We start from the raw sequence: 18,376 nt of genomic DNA on the forward strand, positions 1-18,376 counted from the left end.
TATTTACATTTTTTTTTTTTTTTTTTGAAATGAGAAGATCATGATTTGGCTACATTAGGAGTATGCAAAACACCTGAGGGACTTGATCAAGCAAGTTTTAGTCGGTTTCGGCTCCCATTGTATGTTAAAACTTAAAACTAACAAATAAAAACTCATCGGGTTGAATGTTGAGTTTCTCATATGAATGTGATACAAACTCAAACTCTTCATTGTTTTCAATATACTTTGCCCAATCTCCTTTCTAGTTCACCACCACTTGTGTGTTGTTGTTTCCTCTAATGAAGATCTTGAGATCTTTATTAGATTGAAAGTACAGACACTTCATTTAGGGTGCCGTACCCCTATCGTATCAATATCATGCTCGTGTTACATCGGTGTCGTATTGGCCGTTTTATGTTATAATTATTCAAAAATTGCACGTATCACTATGTCATATCCGTGTCTATACCCCTACCCGTGTCTATGTTCGTACTTCCTAGTTTATCAATGATAATGTCTCAAGCCCCCAAAAATCCTAGATGGATGAGATCACTAGCACAATTGTCGACTTGTGGGTATGATTGAGCTGATCTTCAATTTTAGCTTATTGGATCGGTTGACAACCTATGCATCGACAGTAGGCAACAGTTTGAATTTCCTTAAGCCTAATATGATTGTGTTGGTTAGTGGGTTGAAATTAAATTTGCTCGGACTGACCGGTGGGCATCCCTAGGCTACATGAGCCATCATCCCCATATGGGTTCCTTCTTTGCATATATAGTAGGAAACACAATCACAAATGTGGCATAAGTTGATCCAATTAGAATGGACATCATTTACTGTTCTGCGTTATTAGAGCTAGCTAGAATTACCACCATAACCCTTTTTTCTTGGGGGGAGACTGGAACTATAATAACCTTGGATTCGAGATTAACCTTCGTCTAGAAAGGCACACGGCATATAATTGTATGGACTATGGAGAAAGAAAAGAAAGAAGGACCACATTGCCGCTGCCTTGAAATTGTCATTATAGATAACAGATTGAGATTTTAATAGATAGTAGTAAAGCCTATTTTGTAGGTGCAATTTTCTAATTTTATTTGGATAAAACCCATTTCTCATTCCGAAATTATCTTGTATTTTTTGTTGATGCCGACAACAAGAGAATTTACCAACAGGATGCATTGCCTTTACTAAGCTTTTTATTTAAGCAAAAATTTGTGTCCTACTTAAAGATTTTAAATAAAGGACAAGGCAACAAAGCAAACTCTAAAAACGTAAACTAATATTGATGTAAGGTACAGTTTAAGTGTAACTAAAGGGGTGAGAGTGGACATCTTAACCATCAAAATTATAAAAATCAGGGGAGGACAGTTGGACATTATATTCTAACTTTTAGTTTGTCAGATTAGTCAGTGTCAGTGTTTTCTATCATTAAATCATCTTAAATTAGATAATTACTTCTTTTTTTGAGAAAGAAAATAGATAATAATTTTGCAAAGTATTAAGGAAGGTGGACTATTTATAAAACATTCTAAAATCTAGTAGGTTTTTTTTTTTTTTTTTGAGAAAGAAGATTGAAACTTTTATATATTAAGGAAGGCCATTTAAATCGGTCTAAAGTACATGAATAATATCTGGTGGTACATCTTCCATCCAAACTTGCATTTGAGATAAAGAAACTACTCTTCTTACTTGAGAGTGAGCTATAGTATTACAATGCCTACGAACATGAGAGTAATGTATTTTTGAAAAAAAAGAGGCGAGGTACTGAATGTCTTTTACTATGTGCCCAAAGTTTGACAGTGATACCTTCTTGCAACAGGAATATCAGAACTCCCAACCTGGCCAATCCGACCCTGAAACATCATTAAGTTTGTGTGTTGGTTTCCATTTTACACTCTAGAAATGATGAATCTGTAGCGTTTGAATCACGCTGGTTAAAATAATACATAAAATAAGAACGAAACCTTAATTTAGGAAAGCCATCATTGTACTAATAAAAGCTTTGTGGAATTAAAAAAATGTAAAGCTCACCTAACATGGCACTGCAAGCGGTTTGCTCTTGACATTTTTTTTGCGTCTACTTCTTTGTATGTTCATATCGTTATAATTACTGAGATGTGCATGATTAAATTATCAAACTAACTTTTTTCCAAAAGAAATTATAAAATCAAAGTATCAAAGCATTTTATTCTCAAAAAAGAGAGAAAAAAGTATCAAGCATTTGGTAGGGCCGTAGGGACATGTAAATATAAGCCTTTCCATCCTGTTTCTCCAAAAAAAAAAAAAAAAAAAGCCTTTCCACCCTACAAGTAGAGATTTGTGTGTGTAACACCCCCCCAACACCCAAAAAAAGAACCTTTAAAAGAAAATATTAGAGACAAAATGTCTTTACTAAATAATATTGGATCAACATATGAATTCATCACTAACACAACTTTTATAATTAATCACAATAGGTGACTTTAGCTTGGGAAAAAAATTATGAATTTTTTGTTTCTCACTATTACTAGATTCTAGATTTATTGAAAAGGAAAAGAAGAAGGAAGTACTCTAAGAAAGAAAAAGCAACTTTAAAATGGTTGCTAGAGTAAGAGAATAGCATAATAGCAAATATTAAAAAAAGCATATCTAATTTTTAACAAGAAATGTAGATAGTTTCTTACAGGGAAATCAAACAAAGAAATGATGATACTAATATAGGATTAGTAGTAGTGGTAAAAGAATATAGTTTATTTATAAATATATAAACATTTTCTGGCATCAGCATTAAAAAGTATGTTGTTATTTTACAGTTTTTTTTTTTTTTTTTTTTTGAGGATTTTTTAAAATTTTATCATGATAAGCCTAGACCCCTAGTTGATAGTTGATAGTCGTCATTGGAAATGTCATTAGGTTGCCAGTTGTAGAAATTTAGAATCTTCCTCACTTAATCACATCATTCATGCCCAAGAGAAAATAATAATAATAATAATAATAATAATAATAATAATAATGTTAGTATATATACTGATGATGCCGAAAATATCACCAATAGGTTACACAGCACTCGCGACTCAAAGCGAACCTGCATAACAAAAATAATCGAAAGAAAACTTTAGAGAGCACCGGTGTGGTGCCGGCCAAATACTCTCCGAAGGTCAAGTTAGAACTATTCTCACAACTCTAGAGTGCTAGAGAGGGTAAATTATGCGTACCTTGATTTGCGAGGGTATCAGGGCTTTTATAGTAGTAGAGGGTCGGCTTTTCCTTCTTGGTGTAGAAGTCTTTTTCCTTATGGGACTCTACTTCAAGTCTTTCTGAGCGTGGTGAGCAAGGTTTTCCTTATAGAGGAGATCTACTTTCAGCGTGCGTGTCTTCTAGAATCACCCTTGTGCTCGGATTTCCATATTGGGATTCTAGGGCGTTTCTAGGCAATGAGCGATAGAGATCTCAGATCATGGGCCCTTACTGTGTCCTTCAGCGATGGGCCTTCAATGAGCGTTGGATCATCTCTACATCGGCCCAACAGTTCCTATCCGGCAGGCCCATTACCATAGGCCCGTCAGGCTTATATTTTATCCACTTCATATACCAACATCAATGGTGAAAATACATATACATTATTTTTAATAATAATAAAAAAAAAGCACTGGAGAAAATACGTGTAGAGAGAGAGAGTTTGCCTCATTAATTTCATAGTTTTATTAAAAAATAGATGGGTGGCTTCTGTTTAATAATCTCATCCTGATTTCTTATTTTAGAAACTGATAGAAACTGTTGTCACATACACTAAAGCACAATGTGGGGGAGAAAATAAATGTTGTCATGGAGAATCTATATCTGCAACTTGTTGAAGATATGAGAATAGATTAAATATTGTTAGGAAAAATAGAAAAAGAAATGGACAAGGACAAGGACAAAGAAAGGTCAAAGATTATAAGTGACTAAGTGAGAGTGAACAACCAACCAGTTCATGAATTAACTGAGTAATCAGTCTTATTAAGGGTGAGAAAAAGCAGCTTAAAGATATAATTGAAATTGATTACGCTACCAAATGTCCAGTGCAGTAGAACTGAACTGAACAGCTGGTATTATGAGTAATATGGCCCTACAGCTTCATGACAAGCACGTTCAGCAATAAGCCCCCACAAGGCCAAATAAAAAGAAACAAATGAAGTGACATGATTAAAGAAAAAAGAGAAAAGCAAAGCAGAAATAAAAACATGGACCAGACCAACATCTAGAAATTTGTTCAGGCACAAGCAAATGCCTAGCTAATTGTGGCCACACTCTCTTCTTTCTCTTCTCCTTCTTATAATAATTGGTGCCTCACTTAATACCCCATCTCAGGATGGCCAAAACAGGTACAAAGTTGCCTAATTTCTGCTTAAACAGAATTAGGCCTCATGCTAGAGTTCGTTCCCCTCCTGCACAAGCACAATCCAAGCCAGCTGAGAATGTGATCAGTTCCACCAAAGCTGAGAATGATTCTGGCCATATCAAAGAAGAAAAACTTGGTGATGGTGCAAAACCCGTGTTGTTAATTGGTAGGAGAATAATGATTGTGGTTGATTCAAGCTTCGAAGCTAAGGGAGCTTTACAGTGGGCACTCTCTCACACTGTTCAGAACCAGGACACACTTATTCTTCTCTTTGTAACCAAGCCTTCTAAGAAAGGTTCGGGTCTAGCATCTTGCTTCTTTCCAAATTCCATGTAAATTGATTGATATTCAAAGCTAAAGTCTTGAGTAAAGTTTGGTATTTGTCACAGGCAACAGTCAAGGGTCCAGAGAGGAGAAAGCTCCAAGGGCTTATGAATTTATTGACTCTCTCAAAAAAATGTGTCAGTCCAAGAAACCTGAGGTTAGTATATAATATATTAGTTGTGCTCAAAATCATATGACAGGCTCACATTTTGTCATTGATGCATTTTGTTCATCACTACATCTACATGCATGGACTAATAAAATTCTGCATAATGTTTGAATGGTTAAAGAGAATCTTGAATGAACATAAATGTTGGCCATCACACGTATGTTTGTTCATTGAAATATGTGCAATGTAGTGTTGTTTATTTATATATCACTTTTTATTTGGTCATTTCTTTTGTGATAACAATATTATGGTCCAAATTATAGGTGAAAATTGAGGTTGCAGTTGTGGAAGGGAAGGATAAAGGACCTACAATAGTGGAAGAGGCAAGAAAACAAGGGGTGTCAATGCTGGTTTTAGGACAGAAAAAACGCTCCACAACATTGCGGCTTCTGATGATGTGGGCAGGCAATAGGGTTGCTGGTGGTGTGGTGGAGTACTGTATTCAGAATGCTGATTGCGTGGCAATTGCAGTGAGAAGGAAAAGCAAGAAGCTTGGAGGGTATTTGATCACTACAAAGCGTCAGAAAGATTTTTGGCTCTTGGCTTAGTTTTGCTGCATAAGTAAATATTAATTAATTATCTGAAGCCTTGTGATCATGAGAGTAAGTTAACCACATGAGAAAGTATGATTGTTGTCTGTATTGTCTGTAAATAATAAATCATGCTGAGTTATGAAAAAGAGATTGGGTGTGTATGAAAAAGCTTGTGCTATATTAACCCAAAAAAAAAAAACAAAAGAAGAAAAAGAACACAATTAAGAAGAAGAAAATGAAAAAGTGTGTAGTGTCATTATTTGGGCCATTGGCTATTATGTTTAAGGGAGAGACATTGGGGTCCACTGATCCCTTTAGGGTCTCTTCCGGTTGCTTCAGTGGTACCAAGAGTGCACATGGTGGGAGACCTTAATTCTTGGTGCTATGAAGTTAAGAATACAATTTTTTTTATCATAAACCCTTTACAATTATTAAGTTGGTATGCTGTGATTGACGCAAACAAAATAGGTGTTGGAGATTGAGCATATACAAATGACGTTACTGCAATCAAAATTTATCACAACAGTTTTGAAAAAGATTTAAAATTTATGAGTTCTGGCATTCCTTTGTGGCATATATGGAAACTAAACTAGGAAAAGGTGGGGGAGCACTTAGATCCACCTGGAACTGTCGGTTGTCACAATTCTCACCCTCATCATGCAATGCAGTGGTTGCAACTTTATGTAGCAATGCCATGTTTTTCACATGGTTTTACCAAAAAGCAAACCAATTTGTAAGTAAAATTCTGTCTGCAAGAGAAGTGCATCTATGGTTGATGTTGAACTTCCATAAATCTAAGATCAATGTGGACTAGTTATGTTGATGGAACTCCAATCCTCTTCAACATATCACCATTGATTTGTTCATTATGGGTTAAATATACAGTCTAGTTGGTCGGTCCTACCGCAGTGTACTATGTAAGTACTATACTGTAGATGATTTAATACCATTTGTCGCTATTGGCGTTTGTCAAGAGTTTCGGGCCCTTGTGTGTTTAATAAAGAAGCAGTTTTCAAAGCTAGAGTTCCCAGCTACTGACACATTTATTTGGGCCTGAAATCTATGCACTCAGTTTTCGCTTTCACCTTCAGAGACTTTTGGAGCCCAGGGTGGTGGTTACTGGTACACTCAAGGGTCTTGATCTGCAATAAGCATCACAGGGCGTGGGGCAACATGTTGATTTTTGTTGATCAACCCCTAATTTATTATATTTATACCTAACTATATGCACTACATAATGGTTACATATAAATTACTAGCAATTATGTATAACTTTTTCCTATCCTTTAGTAAATAGGAAGTCAAGCAAAATTATTCAAAGGAGTAAAAAACAGTTACTACTTTGCAGAATCTTGTATAATGTGTTATCTATATAGCGTTGTTGTCACATATGTTGTGCAATGCAGTCCTTGAAACAGTTGAACACTATAATTATTGAGTGTTCTTTTGGTACGGTTGAAGAAGTTGGTATCAACTTGTGACTAATATATATATATATATATATATTTTTTTTTTTTCTTTTCTTTTCTTTTTTGATTTGAAATACTTCCAGAACTTTATTGAACCGAAGGAAATAACAATACATCATTTAGAAGAGCTTGTTCAAGAAAACAAGGACTCTCTTCTAAGAGGTGAGTTGGTCTATTGGCTTGTCGACGAACATGGGAGAATTCCACTTGACGAAAATTATGAGAATCAGACAAGGAACCATACACCATAGCAACAATTGAAGAAGGTGGGGGAGAGATCTCTTTCAAAGCATTTATGAAAATCAATGAGTCACTCTCCAAAACAAACTCTTGTGACTAATATATATTAAGTTATACTTTTGTACAGGGTTTGTTGGCAAATAGGTGAACATAAATTTGTTTAGATATAGATCATAGTGCCTGCAGATATGATTAGACAATGCTCAAGTTGTTGCTAGTTAGTGTACAAGAATAGTGAAGCTACATATTGAAGGAACAAATTTTAACAGTTTTAACAGATTGAAACTAAAGTTCACCTGTTCAAAAGTTGATTTGCAAATTTATGTTTCACCCTTTTAAGTCCAACAAATGATTAGGGTTTTAGTCCAACTACAATCAGTACTTAAGGGAAACCCTAATGCATGTTTTCAAGGGCTTTGTAGTAGCTCAGTTTGAGATCTAGAGGTTTGTGCCTACTACTCTTTCAAAGTCATTATCGATAATCACTCACACGCTCATTGAATCGGTGGATTTAGGTTGCTAACCTTCGACTATCAATTGTATTGGAGATCTAAATCTTCAATGGGATTTTGAAGTGAGTGGATTGGAGATTCACGCTGAAGCAGTTCACTATAAAGGAAGTTAGATTTATTATGGATTTTTATTCTTGATTGTAAGTCTCTAGCTTAGAATGAAAGTGTTACTTCGAGATTGACTAGGTCAAGTCCCCTAGGTTTTTCCTTTAGAACAAGTTGTTTTATAAGTTTTTTTGGGTCATCATATCTTGTGTCATATATATATATTCCCCTATGCATGATATTGATGCTTCTTTGATTAACCTAAGACTTTCTTAATAGATCTAATTAACAACTCGTCCTTAAAACTTGTTAATTACTACTATTTTTGACAGTGATCTAAACCTAACAGTATATATAAACATACACATACATGCTCGTATTTAGTTACATATGCTTTTTCTCTTTTACTTGAAAAGGTGAGCTGATATTTTGTAAGAAAGCTAAACTTAATTATATAATAGAAAAATATTCATTCAATTTCTTTTTTAGATGCTTTAACATAATAAATTTTGTCTAAATACTAATTTAATTCATATAAAATTGAATGTCATATGTTATCAAGGAATTGAAAAATCAATAAATTTTATATAAAAAATTGAATTTAAATTAAGCATTTATATTGTATTTGTAATATATTTTTAGCTTTATTAATGTATTATGAGATTTTTTTTTGGTTAAACTTTTATATGTTTGAATTTTTACTTTAAAAAATAATTTCATTTATCACTCACAAATAACAAAACAATACACCAATCAACAATCAATTTTGGAAAATATCATTCCGATTACTTTCTCAAACAACTCAAATTTCTTTACAATTGACATCTCATCATATAACTTTGCACTCTTTCTTATTAAAAAGATAAAAAAAAAAAATTAATTACTAGAAAAAAAAAAACAATAAATGAAGGAAAAAAAATACATAATGAAAACAAATAACTAAGCATTGATACATGGTCTAAAAAGTGCATAATTGAAATTAGGCTAAAAAAACTTAAAATTTTTAGAAAATATTTTATTACTCATATCAAATTAGGTATTTTATTTTAAATTTGAGATGAATAGTCATGTATTATTTTCACAAAAATAATAAATTTGTAATTTTTTTTTCATGAAATACTATGATTTGTCACTTTTTTAAAGTTCCATAAAAGATTAGGGTTTTTTTTTTTTTTTTTGTAAAAGTATTTTTAGGAGGAAAAACTATTAAAATTTCTAATTTTGTGACTTTTTCTTTCTTAAGAATAATACCATATAATAAAATCCGGGAAACGGTGCGTTTTCGGTTTCCCTTCCGTTAAAACCCTAAACCCTGTGATTCTCTGTGCTCTCTCTCTCTCTGTCTTCAATGGTTAAGCTTTCGAACACCACAGCTACCATGGACAACCAGAAGAACAAGAATAAGAAGAAGACGAAGTCTTCAGGACCAAAGGCCAAATCCATGAAAGTTTCGGAGCCTCCAAAACCGAACCCGTTCGAGAACATTTGGTCTCGAAGGAAATTCGATATCCTCGGAAAGAAGCGAAAAGGCGAAGAGCGCCGCATTGGTCTCGCTCGCTCTCTCGGCATCCAGAAGAGGAAGCAGACTCTGCTCAAAGAGTACGAGCAAAGCACGAAGTCTTCGGTTTTCTTGGATAACCGAATCGGCGAACAAGGCGAAGCGCTTCCCGAATTCGATAAAGCCCTTCTCCGCTCTCAGCGCCACCGCCAGGTTAGGGTTCTTATTTTGATGATCAAAATTGAGACTTGTTTGTAAAGTTTTCAAATTTTTGGTTTGGTTTTTGTAGTTGAAATTGGGGAAAAAGAGCAAGTTTAATTTAGAGGAAGAAGAAGACGAAGGAGAAGATGGTTTTGGATTTGGAGGTCTTGGTGGTGAAAGGGATGATTTTGAGGATGAGATGCTGCCTTTTGATGAAGATTATGATGGTCAAGCTACTGAGGGTATGTGAATTTTAGTATTTGGTTATGAATACTTTGCTGATTATGTTGTGTTGATTTCGCAAAATTAGTAACTGGGCTATTTGTTGTATAGCTGCTTACACATGTAGAAAAGGAGCAAGTCTGATAGGTGCCGTGATTGATCACATTATATTTCTGTGTTTCCAGGGACGAAAGATCCACCCTTTGGATATTTAAATTTTACGAACTGCTCTTGGATAATACTAAATTGGTTTTAAATATGACTTCTTTTTTGATAACCAAGTGAATTTTATTGAAACACGCTAAGGAAAGCAACACAGTACAGGGCAAGCTGACAAAACAGCAGACACAATAGGACAAAAACTACAACAATTCCATGCCTAAACAGCCCAATATGTCTAAGCAGATTAGCCAGCATTAGGCCTACATGACAGTAAACAAACATTGAAACCCCATATACAACAAATGTCTTTGTTTTCATCAGTATAGGGAAATGAATTTTCGAACTCAATTCTAGCTCTTGCTTTCTGATGGCAGCAATTATTCGATCCTCAGAGTCAATGCATCTTGTATCTTATGTAGAAAAACATTTCACAGCTTCCAAAACTGGTATACAGTAGCACCAAATCCAAGCTTACAAGTTATAACCTTTAAGCTTCTCCCTTTCCAATTGTTTCCAGCCCATTCAACAATTCTTCCCCAGACAGTTTCTGGGTTGTCTTAAACCAATTATCACTCTCCAAAGTCTTTTAGCGCAGGGCAATTAAAGAACAAGTGGGCTCGACTCTCTGTACTAGCTCTGCATAGTAGAAACAGCACATCACTACCAACGCCCCATTTAGCTAATCTATCTCTTGTTAGCACCCTATCCTTCCCCTCAAGCCAACAGATGAATGCATGCCTAGGGATAGGTTGTGGAAAGTGAAAACCAAATCAATTTCCACCAATTCTCACCACATGAGCCTTATATCTGATTTGTATGCATCCATACCACCTGATCAGACTCACCAAGAATTACCTCAGGCAACTTTCTCTATAAACTTACAATATTTTTAGATCTAGCAGGTCTCCATGCCCAGGTTTGGTTACTAATGACAGTTGACAGCATAGCAAGTAGTAGAACTAGCAGCATCATACACTACACTAAGCCCATGCTTTAAAAGCAAAGGGCCATCTGGGTTCCAATTGTCATGCCATAAATATATGCTAGAACCATCACCGACCTGGAATTTAATTCTTAATCTCACTAACTCTCTAATCTTCAGGATTTTCCTCCAACCCCAGGAACATTGTTGATGAACCTTTTCTTGCCAAAAGCTTTGAATCTTCAACATATGACATTCAAAAGAAAAAAAAATCCTGAATAGAAGAAAAGGTGTATTGAAATGATCTTGAACTATTTAAAAAAATGGCCCTATCGTTGTTTTTATGTCACTAAATTATATCTTTTCTTTATTTTTATTTTGAATTAGTGTCCCCAAGGCACTACATTTCAATATGAGCATTTGAGCAACTTTCATAGGTTGTTGTTCAGTTAGACATTTAGTAAACTTGCTTGGATTTCAGAATTGTACAATATGGTTTTTGTAGTTTATTTTCGTGATAGGTTTATTGGACAGTTGCAATTGCTACGTGTTTGATTCTTCATTCTTTGGGATTATGTCCATGACATCAACAATACTTTTGACTGTGCAGAAGAGTCAGCCATTTTAAAGCAACTTCATGGTCCTAAGACACAGGATCCAATGGATAGTGGTCTGATTGAAGGAGAAGAAAATGTGAGGCCTGTTTTGCAATCTTAGTTTTGATATTTACATGTTATATTATTATTTGTAACTCAAATCCCTAATTATTGTGACCATTTAGGTTGTTAACGTGAGGATACTATCTTATTTGGATTCTTTTGTTTGATGTTTTAGTCTTATATCTCCTAATTGCCCTTTTTTTACTATCTTTTTTGGGAGTTTATTTTTTTTTCTTATTCCATCTTGTGGCAGTGAGCAGTTTTTGCAGCTTTATGCAACCTTGATGCCGGGTGATCCTTGTACTATTACTTGATTACTTAGATTGGCAACTCCATTTATGTAGTTTTAATCATTTAGTTTATACAGGTTTCCTGATCTGAAGATTAGAGTTTTCTGACCCAAAATCATATTCCTGGAATGGATTATGTCATTTGTTGAATGTTTTTTCTTTAAGTGTAAGAAAGTGATGTGTTCTCTTGGAAGTGACTTGCATATTCACAGCTAATAACATTGATTCAATTGGCATTGACATAATAGGAATATTTTGTCTATTAAGGAGGATTTCCCAAATTCTCAGTATTATCTATTAATGAAGCTGTATGTGTGTGTGTGAGTGCAAGCACGCATGTGCTTGGGGGTGCATGCGTGTGCATTTGTGTTTGGCTGATGTTAGATGATGTGTTGAACTGATTCAAAGAGTTGTATTTTTCACTGCAGAGACATAAAACCAAGAAAGAAGTGATGGAGGAAATTATCTCAAAGAGCAAATTTTTTAAGGTGATTTTTTTTTTTTTTTTTGGTGTTATTGAAACTGCTGTTTGAACGAAGTTGCATTTATTTCCAATCTTTTTCTTCAATTTACGTTTTCCACTAATTCTTCAAGGCACAAAAAGCAAAAGAGAAGGAAGAAAATGAACGTTTGATGGAAGACTTGGACAAAAACTTCACATCCTTGGTGCAGTCTGAGGCCTTATTATCTTTAACTGAACCAGGCAAGATGAATGCTTTGAAGGCTCTTGTGAACAAGAGCATTCCAAATGAAAGGAAGAAAGATAACTCATCTACAACTCAAAAAATAGAAAATTTTAATCAGGTATGTTCTTCTGATGAAGGTTCTAGAACTTGACAACTATTATTTATTTATTTTTTTGTAGATGAGTTAGACCCTAACAACTTTTGTTCAAGAAATATGGCGTTTGGGGTTTCTAATTTAGCCTCTGTTGTTGGAGGTCTCATTTCTTATTCTTCCCCTTGCTGCCCCACCAAATCTTCACCTTGGCATACAATGTTTTCTGATTCTTAAACCATCTCCAGGAGGGTTGTTTGCGTCTTTCCTTAGATTATCATTTTTCATATACAATGTAACGGTGTAGTGTTTGGCTACTTGACAGTTTCAAGCAATAAATTTTTGTATTTGGCAGGATCAACCTGATTCTTATGATAAACTTGTGAAAGAGATGGCACTGGAGATGCGAGCTCGCCCCTCAGATAGGACTAAGACTCCTGAGGAGATTGCCCAGGAGGAGAGAGAACGACTAGAGCATTTGGAGGTATGAACGCCTCATACTCAATGATAATTGTGTGTGTGTGTGTGTGCATGCTTGCTAATATGATATGTAGAGCCCATCTGGGAATAATTTATTTAGTTGAAATTGAAATTTTTTTACTGAAAGTATAGAAAAAAAAAGGTTAAAAACTAACTGAATAGTACAATAAAATCTATGAATAGTACCAAAAAATACAATGGGACCCATGAATAGTACTAAAAAGAAGCTAAAAACTCAAAATAAGCTGAACTTTTCATCACATCCCAAACAAACTTGTGGTTCTTGTTAACTTGACCAGTTTTGCAGTTGGTTACTGTTGGTAGTGACTTTAGTATGTAGTTTCTGAATATCTTATTAGGGTTCTTGAATATTGCTTGGCTTGGCCAATATTGAGTTTAATCCTGTATAATACAAATTTCTAATACAAGTTATTTGTAAATTGTAATTCTTCCAAGTCAATGGTAGTAAGTTGTTGAATGTACACTATGCAATATGCATGAATTGGCCCACTTGTCACTGAGCTTTGAGAATGTGGGTCCTGTTTTATTGAGTTATATATCTTCAATTTTAAGTTGAAATATTTGTTGTTGCTCCTTAGTTTCCGGTGTGATTGCACTTCAACACCATTTTGTGAAGAAAATGGGGTTCTAGTATGGTTGCATTTAAATAAATAAAAAATTTCAAATGAATCTGGAAAGAAACTGTATTGTGACCTCAAAAAGGATTTTCATTTCTTTGTGGTGGTATAAAATGCACCATATTTTTTAATATAAACTTGAAGACTTACAAATTTTTATTATGTGCTACATTTCAGGAAGAGCGACAAAAGAGAATGCTTGCTCCTGAAGATGCCAGTGATGAAGATGATGATGATTCTGACAAACCATCTACCAAGGGGTTGAGATCCATATCGGGGGATGCTCTTGTTGATTCCTTCTCACTTGAAGAAGAGCCTAGGACTAAAAAGGGTTGGGTGGATGAGATTCTTGAAAGAAGGAATGAGAATAATTCTGATAGTGAAGCTGGTGATTCTTCTGGTGACTCAGAGACTGCTGAAGATGATAGTGATGAAGGATCCGATGAAGATGATGATGAAGGTGAAAATAAACTTTCATTGAAGGACTGGGAACAAAGTGATGATGATCATATTGGCACAGATCTGGAAGATGATGAAGAAGAGGGTGAAGAAGAAGAAGAAGATGCTAATGAGAAAGAAATGGGATCAAGAGACCAGAAAAAGGCAAAGAAAAGTGATTCTGTTGAAACTACTAACAAAGATGGAGATTCTTTACATGCCAAAAAAACGAAAGCGGATGGTAAAACTGTTTCTACTCGACCGGACCTTCCCTACTTAATTGAAGCTCCAAAGAGTTTGGAGGAGTTATGTGCATTGTTGGACAATCGATCTAATGCTGAGGTTATTTTGATAATCAGTCGAATTCGGGCAAGCAATGCAATCAAGCTTGCGGTGGAAAATAGAAAGAAAATGCAAGTAAGAAACTTTTGGTTGTTTTATGACTACTATATATTTACTTTGTAAACCAAGGTTTCCCATCTCTTGGAAACTTGAGTTAAATTCCAGAAAGCCTGGCTCAGCTTTTAATGTTATCATATAATTATGAGTGGATTTTATAAGGTGACTAATACCATCCAGATATTATTGTGCATTCCTTTTATGGCGCTTTTTGCCTTGTCTTCATAACTATGGTTAATAATTCATAACAAACTAAATTATCCTTTGAGCATTCATTTTATATGAAATCTAATAATGGAACAACATTTTGTTAAAAATTTTATTCAAACAACACAAGTTGAGATGTTGGTGAGTCAATATAGATACTTATCAATATTGCTGCTCCTTTATAGGTATTTTATGGTGTATTGCTTCAGTATTTTGCGATCTTAGCAAATAAAAATCCTTTGAATTTCGAGCTACTTAATTTACTAGTGAAGCCATTGATGGAGATGAGTGTGGAGATTCCATACTTTGCTGCGATATGTGCTCGTCAGAGGATATTACGGACTCGAACACAACTTTGTGAGATCATCAAAGACCCAGGTTAGACCTGACAAATACTTGTTCACTGCTGTTTTATTTTTATTTTTTTATTTTCCCCAAAATGATTCGATTATTTTTGTTCCTGCAGAAATTAGCAGTTGGCCTTCTTCAAAAATGTTGTTTCTCTTGAGGCTCTGGTCCATGATATTCCCATGCTCTGACTTCCGTCATGTGGTCATGACTCCAGCAATATTGCTCATGTGTGAATATCTGATGCGCTGTCCCATTGTGTCGGGTCGGGATAGTGCTATTGGATCTTTCTTATGCTCAATGCTTCTCTCTGTATGTATAAACCTATTTGCTATTTCCTCTTTTTCAATAGTTGGTGCATTTTACTTATGAAATTTTTATTAACAAGGTTTGTTGAAGAGTCTTGACTTGTGCCACACGAGCATTATTTCTACCATCATATGTTTGTTATCCTCAACTCCAATGTTTTAAAAACCCTGACAATTCATTGACCTGGAAAGTACCTGGATTAGGGGTCATAGGTCATTAATATAATATAAAACACTTTATACAAAAATAGGCACACAGCTTAAAACATGTGTTTATGGACAATTATTTTTTATTTTGGAAATAATGATTAGAGTTAACATAAGAAGCTTTAATTATTGGTCATGAAAATTTCTGTTGGCCTAATGTTCAATGAAAAGTAACAAGTCCTTTTATATGATTAGCTACAGTTCATAAATTTGGGTTCAATCCAGCATTTAGTACCTGTTAAAGCATGACCCACTGGCCATGACCATATGGTGGATGGATGGTGAGCAAACATTATTCAGATTGGTTTTTAACTAAAAAGGTTGAAGTATGACCTGTCCAGGTTATGGCCAATTGCTGTTCAACCATCTGATTCAGTCTGGGTTGAAGCATCGTGCAACATTGTGGATAGTGATGGAAATCACTGAAGTTCTTTTCAATATTCCAGATGTCAATGGTGTAATTAATACATTTCATTTGACTTCTGTGCTTGTTCAACTGTTTTGTTCATTATGCATACCTCTCTTTTAGTATACTGTACTCCTTGATTTTGCCTTTTAGTTTTCCTAATGTGTCATTAATGAAGTTTTGAGTGATCTAATATGAGTTTAATAGTTAATATAATGTCTGCTGCATGATTGAACTTTATGTCATCCCATTTTCCTGCAAGAGTTGCAATTTCAGGTTATTCATTTGATTAATTTGTGTTGCAGGTCACTAGACAATCTCAGAAGTTCTGTCCTGAAGCAATAATGTTTCTCCAGACTTTGCTGATGGCAGCTACAGACAAGAAGCCAGTTTCATGTCAGGATTCTCAGGTATGACTCCTGAAGCATTATTTGTGATTTCTGTGACAGTTTCAATGTTAAAAGATGCATAATGGTTTTCTTCATCAACTTGCTTATGCTTCAGACTATACTTGATGGACGCTATATTAAAGTTGCATGAAGAAATGACTATTCTCTGTTTATTTTGTTGCAGTTTAATCATCTTACTGAATTAAAAGCACTCAGGCCCTTGCTTTGTATACGTAATTGTGTAGATGAGATTAGTCCTCTGAATTTCATCATGATAATGGACATGCCTGAGGACTCTCCTTTTTTCAGCTCTGATAATTTCAGGTTGGTAGTTGATGGGGTTTGCCTCAGTACTTTATTCTTGAATATGCTATAATGTGTTGTAGTATTGGAACTGGATTATACATTGTGATATCCCTTAGAGTGGTATAGTGGCCTTGTCAAGACATTATGCACTTCTTTATTTCTACAGACATTGTTTAAGACTGAACCTCAGAATTTCTCCATTTAGACTGAAGCAACAACGTAAAGATTGGTTTCTTTAAATGGTTTGTATGGACATGTATTTTACTCTCAGAAGTATGTGGGTTAAAAATCTTTACCAAAGTGTTGGGGCTTATATGGGTTTCTTCAAATATATTAGATTTCATAATATTCAAAGAATTTCCACTTCTCAGTCATCAAAAGAGATGTCAAAGGAAGAATAGAAAGTGGTATGTGTTGCAGAGACTCCATTCTGAATCGAGTGCAGTGCTGTGCTGTAAATGGGGTCTAAATCCTGCTGTGATTTGTAAAAAGACTTGTTAGGGGGGGTTTGATTTTTAGAGCTTGTAACAATGAGTCTATAAAATCCTGTCGTTTGTTTTTCTGTGCTGTCTTTTGGCTTGGGCGGCCTGTTGCGGCTGTTGTGTTGTTTAGGTGTTGGTACCTCTGTTTTGGTCCTTTAGGAGATTTTGTTGTATGTTGTTAACGAAAATTACTTATTCTTCAAAAAAGAAAAGAAAAGAAAAATTATTTGATTAAATTGACCTTCCAATTTGCAGGGCCAGTGTGTTGTTAACTATGATTGAAACCCTACAAGGATATGTTAATATTTATGGGGGATTTTCTTCCTTTCCTGAAATGTTCTTGCCAATTTCAATGTTGTTACTTGAAGTGGCACAACAGGAAAATTTACCACATGTGTTGCAAGATAAATTTAAAAATGTTGCTCAACTCATTAAGACAAAAGTAGATGAACATCACAAGCTGCGGCGACCACTTCAAATGCGGAAGCAAAAGCCAGTGCCTATCAAAATGCTGAATCCGAAATTTGAGGAGAAGTGATTTTCTTTCCCCTGCTCTTAACCACATGTTAAAACTTTGTTGTGATAGATAATGTTACTAAGAATAATTGGTTGGAACTGAGAATTTGTCATGTTGTTTTGCAGCTTTGTTAAGGGTAGAGATTATGACCCAGATCGTGAACGGGCTGAGAAGAGAAAGTTGCAGAAACAAGTAAAACGTGAAGCTAAGGGGGCAGCTCGTGAATTGCGGAAAGACACATTTTTCTTACTTGAGGTTAAGGAAAAAGAAAGAACATTACGGGAAAAAGAAAGGGCAGAGAAGTATGGGAAGGCATTAGCTTTCCTTCAAGAACAAGAACATGGAATAAAATCTGGACAATTAGGAAAAGGCAGGAAGAGGGGAAGATGAAGCTGACTTTAGATTCTTGTATTACATGCTATCATTATTTAGGCGGTGTTCGGGTATACATAATATTCTTGGAATTGAAGTGAATTGAAGCCTTGGAATTGGAATCAAAGGCACAATTTTGATTTCGTTGTATTATTATTGTTAACTTAAGAAATTATAAGCAAGTTTTTCCTTTCTCATATTGAGTCATGCTAAGTCTACTCTAGGCGCATTCTGAGACCTTTGAACAGATTTCTTGAGATACATACTCTTAACAAAGTCGGCTAGTGTCTTTTGAGATAGAAATATCTATCTTTTGTGTACCCTTGCTTGGATGAACTAGGATAAACTAAACTGAAATATGAAGTTATGAAGTAAATTAAGGGCATAGAGAAGGATCCATTATTCAATATTCTACTCAAAGTCCAACCAGCAATCTAGTTTGTAATTTTTGCAATACTGCGTAAGAAGCTTTATCATCGTTGGTCTCTCAAGTGTCAATAGGCTAAGTTGT

General features: G+C 34.9%; 2 protein-coding genes across 2 annotated transcripts; both read left to right on the forward strand.

Moving 5' to 3' along the window:
• The first annotated feature begins 4,162 nt into the window (after window positions 1-4,162).
• On the forward strand, window positions 4,163-5,519 carry LOC126719067 (uncharacterized). Its single transcript, XM_050421621.1, has 3 exons — window positions 4,163-4,640; window positions 4,735-4,826; window positions 5,102-5,519. Exons 1-3 carry the CDS (start codon window positions 4,316-4,318, stop codon window positions 5,384-5,386), a joined length of 702 nt encoding a protein of 233 aa, XP_050277578.1. The 5' UTR covers window positions 4,163-4,315; the 3' UTR covers window positions 5,387-5,519.
• A 3,401-nt stretch (window positions 5,520-8,920) lies between these two features.
• LOC126719068 (uncharacterized) lies at window positions 8,921-18,060 on the forward strand. The gene is made up of 13 exons (XM_050421622.1): window positions 8,921-9,348; window positions 9,425-9,578; window positions 11,253-11,335; window positions 12,020-12,079; window positions 12,186-12,395; window positions 12,724-12,852; window positions 13,664-14,341; window positions 14,716-14,908; window positions 14,997-15,190; window positions 16,105-16,209; window positions 16,373-16,512; window positions 17,232-17,510; window positions 17,619-18,060. Exons 1-13 carry the CDS (start codon window positions 8,986-8,988, stop codon window positions 17,881-17,883), a joined length of 2,853 nt encoding a protein of 950 aa, XP_050277579.1. The 5' UTR covers window positions 8,921-8,985; the 3' UTR covers window positions 17,884-18,060.
• The last annotated feature ends 316 nt before the right edge of the window (window positions 18,061-18,376 follow it).

The sequence above is a fragment of the Quercus robur genome, chromosome 3 (assembly GCF_932294415.1).
Source record: "Quercus robur chromosome 3, dhQueRobu3.1, whole genome shotgun sequence".
Taxonomy (NCBI): Eukaryota; Viridiplantae; Streptophyta; class Magnoliopsida; order Fagales; family Fagaceae; genus Quercus; species Quercus robur.